Source organism: Zerene cesonia, chromosome 20, assembly GCF_012273895.1.
Source record: "Zerene cesonia ecotype Mississippi chromosome 20, Zerene_cesonia_1.1, whole genome shotgun sequence".
Lineage (NCBI taxonomy): Eukaryota > Metazoa > Arthropoda > Insecta > Lepidoptera > Pieridae > Zerene > Zerene cesonia.
Window position 1 is genome coordinate 2,010,785 of NC_052121.1, and position 9,806 is coordinate 2,020,590.

Consider the following 9,806-nt stretch of genomic DNA (forward strand, 5'->3'; position numbering starts at 1 on the left):
AATTTGGTACGTAGACAGCTGGACAACTGGAATAACATACAGGCAACTTTTTATCCCGATATTCCTATGGGATACGGACTAACGCGGGTGAAACCCCGGGGCGCAGCTAGTAGGTAATAATAATGAGAACAGACAGTGGCAAGTCATTACCTTTGGTTTCGATTGAAAGTTCAATGCCTTCTTTACTGGATTACTTTTCATTTGTTCACTAATAGTAGTGATCCTTCGAAATTTATTTTCCACTTTGACTGATGAGTTCCAATTCTTTTTATTCGATGACTCGGTTGTCTGTGCTGGTCGCCTTGGTGTTTTATCTTTTAAAGCTGTGAATAATTAAAGATTTAAAAAAAATCCAAGTTCATAAGACAAATTACTTACAAAAATATCAAATGAATTATTTTAATATTTTAATACCAAGTATTCCAGCTTGCATTTCAGCTATAGTCATAGGCTTAATAGCTTTAACTGCTGTTCGGGTCACAGCCAATGTTTTCCGTGGTTGCTTTATTGTTGTTAATGATAGCGTAGAATCCTTTGAACAAATACCTGGAATATTGCGCAATTTAATAATTTGAATCCATTCATTGTTTATATTAATTTATACTAAAGACAATTGATAGCCTTAACAAATTTCAAAACACAACACCTACAACGTACCACTTAATCCTGGTAACAATTCTGCCATTGTCATGGCCTGGACTGTAGGCTTATTCTTCACGGTGGTATCCATTTTCAATGCTTTTTATTTATTTACCAGCATATATCTAAATCTGCACACAAATAGAAAATCAACATCGCTTGATGTTTTAAATTTATTTATCAACTGTCATCCGGAGGCGACCGTTGAAGAAGCGTTTAAAGTTTACGAGATCCATTTCTCGCATTATACTTAAAAAATGACAGCTGCAAAATTAATTTTCCTAAAGTAAATTAAAACGCTTAGAATTTGATAAGATAATCAATTCTATGTTATTAACATTTCGCTTAAAATCTAACTAATGTATTTTTTTTTATATATATAATTTTTATATATTCCCAGCTAAAACAGTTTTATTTTATTATTTCTCAACTCCTTGAATTATAAGTTGTTACTATAATATTTTACTTAGTGCCTGTTACTGTTTATTATTTCTTTATATTTTAATCACCAAAAAAATATAGTAGATACGAACCTACTTACCTACTATTTTACTAAAGAGAGAATAACTAATTAATCTGTGAAATTGATATTCTTGTATGACAATGACACATTAGTGACAGAGTAGGCGTACGTTCAACCGTCAACATTAGAATTATAATCAGCTTAATGACAAAGCCGAAACTGAATTGAGAAGTTTTATAGTAATATTAAATTGTTATTTCTGAGTTCATTAGCGGTCGAGCTGAAAAAAGCAAAATGGTGACAATAGCAAAAATTAAAGGGTTTGACGCCTTTGTAAATTATACTCAGAGCATAGATCCTAAAGGTCCTTTGGTGCTATTTTATTTTAGCGGTTCCAAAACCGCCGAAGGGAAAAGTTGGTGCCCTGATTGTGAGATAGGTAATGAACGATAAGCTGATAATATAAGAACTATGATTGACTTAAATATTATTAGAAAAAAAAAAATATTTATCCCAAAAACCACATAAAGAAGTAATGTTTTTAAATTTACTTTACTGATTTATTGTTTCATTGTTAATCTTTACTTTAAATATTGAGTCAAAAATAAAATAACATTAATCCAATAACTTTAATATTCCCATATTTTTTATGATTTAAGAAAAGCATTATTTCTTGTGCACCAATACATTCAATATTTATGTAATAAATATCATCTTAGAAACTTCATGCTTAATTCCACTGAATTATATGTATTCTATGACAGCTATGTCATTATAACTAGTTGATAATTATGCCAAAGAAAACTCCAACAAAAAAAATTGTTGAATTAAAGAATTATGAAGAATTCACCAGTTTTGTTGATAGTTTATCCAATAAAAACAAACATGTATATTTTTTCTTTAATGGTGCAAAAAAGGAGAATGGTAGGAGCTGGTGTATGTACTGCCAGCTTGGTAGGTTAAATAATATCACTGTTGTGAAGAATATTAACTGGAATTGTGGTTCTGTAAATGCAGAGATTATCACTATGATTACACCATCACTTACTAATTCACAAACTTTCCTTTTTTATAATTATAGTAATTAGTATAGATTTATAATACATATTTAACTATATAATAATTTACTTATTGAACAAAACAAACATACTATAAGTCTAAAACATGAGTGGCAGTGGAGAAAATCACCTTAAATCAATATAATCTATAGAAGAGATTCTAATCTACATACATTTGGAATAATTTTGATTCCTATATTTTATACTGTAACCTTTTTTTTTTGTTTATAGCTGAACCAATTGTGCAAGCATTTTTAAATGAGGTAAAGAAGGATTTCATATTTGCTTATGTGGATGTTGGTGATAGAGAATAGTAAGTTTGAAATTTATTTATATCTAATGTCTACTAGATATATCTATATATATAAAATTCTCGTGTCACAGTTTTCGTTGCCAAACTCCTCCGAAACGGCTTGACCGATTCTTATGAAATTTTGTGTGCATGTTGAGTATGTCTGAGAATCGGCCAACATCTATTTTTTATCCCGATATTCCTACGGGATACGGACTTACGCGGGTGAAACCGCGGGGCGCAGCTAGTTTTAATATATATTTGTTGTTATTGAATTGTATTAGCCTGATATGTTCCAATTCTGGCAAAAGCACTCCCATGAATCACCATCTCTTGCTATGGTTAATATTAAAGACAAGTTAAATCTTATGTTTATTTTAATTGTTGTGAGAGTAATTTTCATTTTAAACTATGTGTAAGATCAAACGCAGCGAACTGTTGCAAAAATTAGTTGCTACAAAAGCCAATATGGGTCTTTTTTATAATTTATTATCTAACCCTTGTTCGGGGGAGGCAGGATTGGTTTATGAACTAGTAAGATCCTTTCTGTCTGTCTATGAACCAAGTCCTTAGACTTTCACGACGTATGTTCTTCTTTTGTTTCTGCAGTGTTTAGCAGAGTAAGATTTGTTTTGTTTTAATCTTCTTTTATTTTAATGAAGTTTGTATTTAGTTTATAAGTTTTTTTTGTTTCAATGGGGCTGACATAAACAGCAGTTTAAAAGCCCTCTAAATAAATGATTAAAAAAAAAAAAAACTATGTGTAAAGTAAAGATTATATATTTGTTATTTACTTTTGTGAAAATCGTGAAAAAATCTGCAGAATCTTCTATGTCTGTTAAAAAGACTTTAATTAGAACATCATAATGAAAATTGCCTTATATTCATAGATGCTTCATGTATTTACAATTTATTTCAGTTGGAGAAACCCCGAGTGTCCATTCAGAACCGACACCAGAACAAGGCTTATGGTAATTCCGACAATAATCAAATGGAAAGGTGTGCAAAGGCTAGAAGGTAGTCAGTGCAATAAGAGAGAACTGTTGCAAATGTTATTTGAGGATGAGGAAGATTAAAGATTTTTGGGAATGTATACAGAATTTCCATGTTATTTAAGGGGACTATATGAGCTAATGGCTTGTTCTATCATGCCTTAAATTGTATGGTTCACTGCAGTAAAAAAAATGAAAAAAATATGATAAAGATATATGCTAATTTTGTAGTATGTTGATAATATCCTATAAATTTTTATATTGTAGAAAAAATTGCTAAGATGCTTAGACATTTCTTTTAATGTTAAAAAACCATGCATGTACATACATGGCGAATCATTTAGAATTATAAGTGACTATTTTTTAGGTCAGTCAGTAGACTCCTAGTAAATCACGTAAATGTTCTTAATTCTCAGCATAATATGTATGCATATATATACCATATAGATACCATCACACATTGTATAAATGTGTGCATGTGTCAGTCAACCGTTTGTAGTCCCCTTAAGGCAAATATATTTCATAACAAGACAAAAACAGTAATTGCCTTGTGTAATATGAGCAGGTATTTTATATTATTAAATGTGGTTTAAAAAATATAGCGGTTATAGACGTTTCAAGAAATTAAATGATTTGAAAAGTATCTTCTGTCAATTTTTGCTAAGGCAGAAATATTGTTTTCATTTATTCTATTCAGGAAAAATGTATATAATAAGGTAAGGATACTAAATAAATCCTTTTGCATCATTTCTAACTACTAGTTTTATTGTTACTTATCCTTAATGATTATATTTTCTTTTTCTTATGTTTGTATGTTTAAAAGAATCTTCAGTAGATTCTTTGCATTGAAAAACTTATGTGTGGATACCAAATTATCCATACATATGTAGTGGGTCCATTTCTCAAATAAATTATAATAGAATTTAAGTATGGTGACTAAACGCAAATCCTTATTTTCAAAGATTGGATGATTTGTTAAATGTATGTTTTCTCCTGATACGTACAATCAAATTTGATAGAAATAGTAAATTCACTCCACCCAATCCCATAACAAAAAGTATATACTTGAAATAAAACATCTTATCGATATAAATTATATATTATAACAAATAAGTACAAAACAAAGTACATTTTATGTGTCATTTATCAGCAGAATACAGATTCACAAAAGATTTTCTAAGTAAATAAATTTCGCTATATTTCTGTGAGATTTCAGTCTTAGCTGTTATTGTTTCGGGAAATAACTCGTTAGTATAATTATATTAACATTATGCTCGTTGATTTCATAAGTAGTAGTTAATATCAAAATAAACTATATATTCCTATTGGATAATCGTTTATGAACCGCCCTACTGACATAGTCAAATAATTCATAGATGCCATGTTTCTTTCAATATTATGCTATTAGTTGGGCAGTATAGGTAATAATAACGCCACAGCACAGATAATGTAACACTAGCCTCGGTTACTGTTATATTTAATAAATATGTAGTGGTAATATATATTTTATGGAGAAGGTAATAAATACAATAATAGGTTTTAATGTATAAATATGGTATATATTGGCATATGATTTGGATAAATAAATAAATAAAATGTAGTATGTATATATATATATAGGAATTGAAATACAAGATATTAAAGCTAAAATATGTAATGGGGCACATAAAAATATAGCTATGATCTCACTGACATCGAAATAAAAGATATTAAACTATTTTTAAAAAAGCATAATTGTTCTCTAATTTTCTAGTTCTCGTTTTGATAATAAAACGTTTGATTGATACTCTAATATATCAGACACGTTCTGAATAGTAATGTTATTAAACTTTTTAAATATTATGTACCGTGTGAAGAAAAAAGATGGCTCGTCGAAATTAAATATTGTGTAAACATAATTCATGTGTAATTAATCCGGAGATAAATTTAACAATTACATAATAATCACCCTAATTACCCCTTAAATAAAATAATTGTTATTGTAATATATAATAAAGAACTAACAATTTACATTTTTTAATTATATATTTTGGTCATCGTTTTAATTGCTTTTATCTAACAATTTTGATATACAACAAAGTTCTACTTATTCTAGCAAAAATCAAATTGGTGAAGTCAGAAAAAAGCTTATTACACTAAAAACTTTCAATACATTTTCTACATATATTCAAAGTTCCTTAAGATAAGTGATGTCTTTGTACTTAAATTCAAAAGCATATTTTCATTAATTTCTTACATTTGATATAGAATAAACAGTCTCACAATCACGCTCAAGAACATTCCGACGCAAAACTCTGCCCATACCTCTATCGAGCAGAGTTTTAAAATGAGCGATACCATGTACTGAACATTATTGTCAGAAAATAAGGTATCAATTTCAATGAATGCTTTATATATCGGATATTTTTTGGCGACTTTTTAATAGGTGATTGTGAGTTTAATTGTTTATGACACGTCAATGGAATGTTACAATAAAATAATATATCCCTAAATTATTGTTAATTAATAAAAAAACAATTGTCGATTCAGATAAAAAAGCATAGAACCGTTATATAATAATAATAATAATATAAAAAAATCATGTTTTCCAAATATCACAGAATAACCTAGAAACTTATCTATTTAAGAACTAAAAAAATATCTAGGTACACAAAAATATAAATTTTAAAGCAAAATTGAACTTATCAACTTTATCCGAATTTGATAGGATATAACAATAATAAATAAAAGTTTCACGATTAACAACATGCATTTGCTGCAACTCAAAAAAGAAAAATTAACTAATAGATGATAGTAGTTAGTACGTAGTAGCAGTAAGTGTACGATGCTAATGCAAATAATAAAAAATTACATCAGTTCATTTAATTTACTGTTAAATGTAACCTTACCAATACGATATCTACGGATTATTTGTGGAAGCCATTTATTTGTATTCTATTTTGGTACAATATTGTCTTTTAATATGTTTAAAATGTAATGTATATAAGGCAATTACTTTAGAATAATATTTTTAGCGCGGTCATCTAACTATAGAGGATATTCTTAATGTGATTATTGTTTTGTTGTGATTTGTGAAAAATTGTGGTTGTTTTTAATATTTTGTGTAAGATTTGAAAAAACAATACTGATAAAAACTGTCCTAAAAAATATCACTAACAGCACCATACACAATTTGTTTATTCATTAGAACTCGAGGCGGCGATTTTTAAATCGGCTAATTCGTCTTCAGGCACGTCCGTCATGTTGAGATCTCTAGACGGAATTGAAATTAGAACGTCGTAGAATATCTTCTTACTGCGTAGGTAAGAGCTTTTGTTGTCGAAAACGACTGAATCTGAAATGGCGAAAAATGTGATGTTGGTGAAAAAATGAAAAAAAAACAAATGAAGTAAATATAAAATAAGTCTTTTCCCCTTTTCAAGGATTTTTTTTAAATCATTATTATTTAGCCTTTTTTTGTTTTGGTTAGACCAAAAAAGACTATCAAAAATAACTAATTTTTTTATGAAAGCTGGCATATATATGTGGTTCCATAAATCGAGATCTAAGTATTGAGTTACTATAAATACCTAATATAACACAAATTTTAAATCACTACTTAAGTAATTTTTTTATGCTTTTTTTATTTTTAAATAAGCAGTAAATACACACAAGTAGCGGGTCCCGTAACAGGCATAACTCCAACATCAGCTGGTCCTTCGGAGATCTTCTTTGGCCCGTGGACTACACTCTCGTTGCCTTCTGCATCGCGTTTTTTGATTAGGAACTTTATATCGTGATTTTCGACGCCTACGTCCCATCTAAAAATAAATTTCATTGGGGAATGAGTGGGTTATAATGATGTTTAATCATAGATGGTACATATTATGCTCTAAAAGATACGTGGATTATTTATACAATCGAAACGCTGAAATTTGAATTTGGCGGCAAATTTAAAATCGTAGAACACTATTGTGATTTTTTCCCCAACATTCTTACGATATTAATATTAGTACCTAATTCTCAATTAATGTAAATAATTGACTTTAATTTATATATATACATTGTAATAAAATATGTTTTTTTTTGAGCCTTACAATACAGGATCTAGGATCCCCTAGAGTGGGGTTCAATGCAATATATGTATCCATATTAAGTAAAATTTTTTAAACAAATAAGAAAATTATGATTTTTTTTTTAATTTTTAAATGTTAGCACGTACTTGAGTACACTCTCGCTATCGGGACATAATAAATCAACGACGTGTTTCTCTCCGGTCTTCACTGTCACTCGCGTGTAATGCTGCGAGTCCTCTTCTTGTATGTTGCGAGAATAATACGATTTAGGCACTTTACCACCTGGTTTTATCTGTAGAACGTTTTTAAAATGACTGTTCAGTTACAACGTACAAAAAGTTGTCTAAACTAATATTATGAAGAGGAAACATTTGTGTGTTGTATGTGTGGTAGTAACGTTTTCACAAAATTATTCAACCAATTTCAAAAAATTTTTCACAATAAGAAAACTGCAATTTCACTGAGTGACACAAGGCAATAACAACGTGGTATCACAAATATAGGCGTATTCAACAATGGAAATTTATATTAAAAGACTAGCTGCACCCCGCGGTTTCCCCGCGTAAGTCCGTATCCTGTAGGAATATCGGGATAAAAAGTTCCCTATATGTTATTCCAGTTGTCCAGCTGTCTACGTACCAAAATTTCATTGCAATCGGTTCAGTAGCTTTTGCGTGAAAGAGCAAACACACACACATCCTTATAAACTTTCGCATTTATAATATAGGATATGATTATTGAGATGAAATTATACAATCATAACAATGATATACGAGTACTATCTACCAAAGTAGTCGAACACTACTTGTATTTATTACTACTTGTATCTGTGTCTGTGTTTCGGTTGTTGGTAGCATAAGATCTTAAGAAAATTATCTTAGTAATGCAAGTAGTTGCAACTTTCAATTCATAATTTACTGCAATGTAGTTAGTGTACGCAATTCTCTTTTTTCGCAATCATAGTGTTACAAAGAAATTATCTATCATGGCGTGTAATCAAGAACTTCCTATTGATTATATTTTATGAAAATGAGAAATAAAGTGTAATAAATGCTTACAAATAAATTATATACTATCTGGGAATTATTGGAAACGTTGCGGCTACATTATATAATATTCATTTAAATATTAAACTAGCTTCAGTTCGCCGCTTCACTTGTTTGGTTTACGAAAAAAAAATAACCTAAGTGACTAGACTATGATTTCTCTACCAAAAGGTCAATGAGAGCTTTTGCGTGTAATAGTAAAAATAATTATCCTTCCACACAATATACATTTTTACAAAATTCGTCCTCAATTTATGTATATATACTGTATAATATACCGTATATCTACTTAAATACGGTATAATATACATAATTGTTAAGTAGAAGGTAGAACAAACTTACTAATGCACTACATTTAGGATCGCCATTTTCATCAACCATAGTGCCGCCATAATGCACGGGAAGGAATTCCTTGTCTATGAGCGCGAGAATCTGTGGTTGATATTTTTTAGGGTCTGTGCCAAATATTCGAATTTTCGATATTGTGTACTCGTGCATGAACTTCTTGACCACGGAAAATGCGAGGGAAAATACTTTCGGCGCTGAAAAAATGACAAATATTTAGTACAACACAATTTCATTCCAACAGGTTTTTGTATAATTTTATTTTTTATTTTAGGTAGTATAATTTCTCATTCAATATCTAGAAACAGTTCTTAACATAACACAAAAACCTATAATTAAATGGCTACAATGTGAAATAATAAACTAAAGTTTACAACATGTATACATAACTTAATTTTTTGTGAGCTATCATGAATATAGAGTATAACTTTAGAGCGTATTTACGTTAAAATTATGGGAGATTGACTAAATACAACGATTACATAATCTTATATTATTTTTTATGCAAACGATAACAGAACATTCTCTTTCCAATGCCAGATAAATTAAACGTTATGAAATGTGTAATTAGGTGTCTTATCATTTGAAAAACACAATTAATCACACGTAATTTATGATAATCATTAGGAAATCAGACATGATTTCCTTATGATTATCACATCACCCTCATAGGAGGCCTGTGTCCCAACTATAAATACTACAATAATAAATAATACTACAATAGGCTATTGTAGTATTATCTCGTACTATAGGAACATTCGGAGTCGGAGTCAATTTAAATCATTGCCTTTACTCAATTCAATATCCTTCTATATATTAGGCCAAATGCTCAAAGATAACATATTATATACCTAGTCTTGCCATAAATATTGTAATAAAGAAAAAAGAAAATTGTTAACTGCAAATAACATTTATT

General features: G+C 29.3%; 3 protein-coding genes across 3 annotated transcripts in view; 1 reads left to right on the top strand and 2 right to left on the bottom strand.

Annotated features, from left to right (window-relative positions):
* LOC119835320 overlaps positions 1-847 on the bottom strand; it is a 3,860-nt gene extending 3,013 nt beyond the window's left edge. Inside the window, exons 1-3 of the mRNA XM_038360075.1 lie at positions 658-847; positions 415-546; positions 151-323 (exon numbers count right to left, since the gene is read on the bottom strand). Coding sequence (XP_038216003.1) covers positions 151-323; positions 415-546; positions 658-730 — 378 coding nt within the window. The 5' untranslated portion in view covers positions 731-847. The remainder of the gene's footprint in view (positions 1-150; positions 324-414; positions 547-657) is intronic.
* A 408-nt stretch (positions 848-1,255) lies between these two features.
* LOC119835235 (thioredoxin domain-containing protein 17-like) lies at positions 1,256-4,198 on the top strand. Its single transcript, XM_038359942.1, has 3 exons — positions 1,256-1,541; positions 2,392-2,473; positions 3,372-4,198. The coding sequence occupies exons 1-3, from the start codon at positions 1,397-1,399 to the stop codon at positions 3,526-3,528; spliced, it is 384 nt and encodes a 127-aa protein (XP_038215870.1). The 5' UTR covers positions 1,256-1,396; the 3' UTR covers positions 3,529-4,198.
* Positions 4,199-4,527: 329 nt separating this feature from the next.
* LOC119835205 (SEC14-like protein 2) overlaps positions 4,528-9,806 on the bottom strand; it is a 38,581-nt gene continuing 33,302 nt past the window's right edge. The window contains exons 7-10 of the mRNA XM_038359904.1: positions 8,888-9,087; positions 7,646-7,791; positions 7,096-7,244; positions 4,528-6,778 (exon numbers count right to left, since the gene is read on the bottom strand). Coding sequence (XP_038215832.1) covers positions 6,621-6,778; positions 7,096-7,244; positions 7,646-7,791; positions 8,888-9,087 — 653 coding nt within the window. The 3' untranslated portion in view covers positions 4,528-6,620. The remainder of the gene's footprint in view (positions 6,779-7,095; positions 7,245-7,645; positions 7,792-8,887; positions 9,088-9,806) is intronic.

Coding starts and splice junctions, on each gene's coding strand:
- LOC119835235 (XM_038359942.1), top strand. CDS start 1,397: ATGGTGACAATAGCAAAAATTAAAGGGTTTGACGCCTTTGTAAATTAT. Junction 1,542..2,391: donor GTGCCCTGATTGTGAGATAG/GTAATGAACGAT, acceptor TTTTGTTTATAG/CTGAACCAATTGTGCAAGCA. Junction 2,474..3,371: donor GATGTTGGTGATAGAGAATA/GTAAGTTTGAAA, acceptor AATTTATTTCAG/TTGGAGAAACCCCGAGTGTC.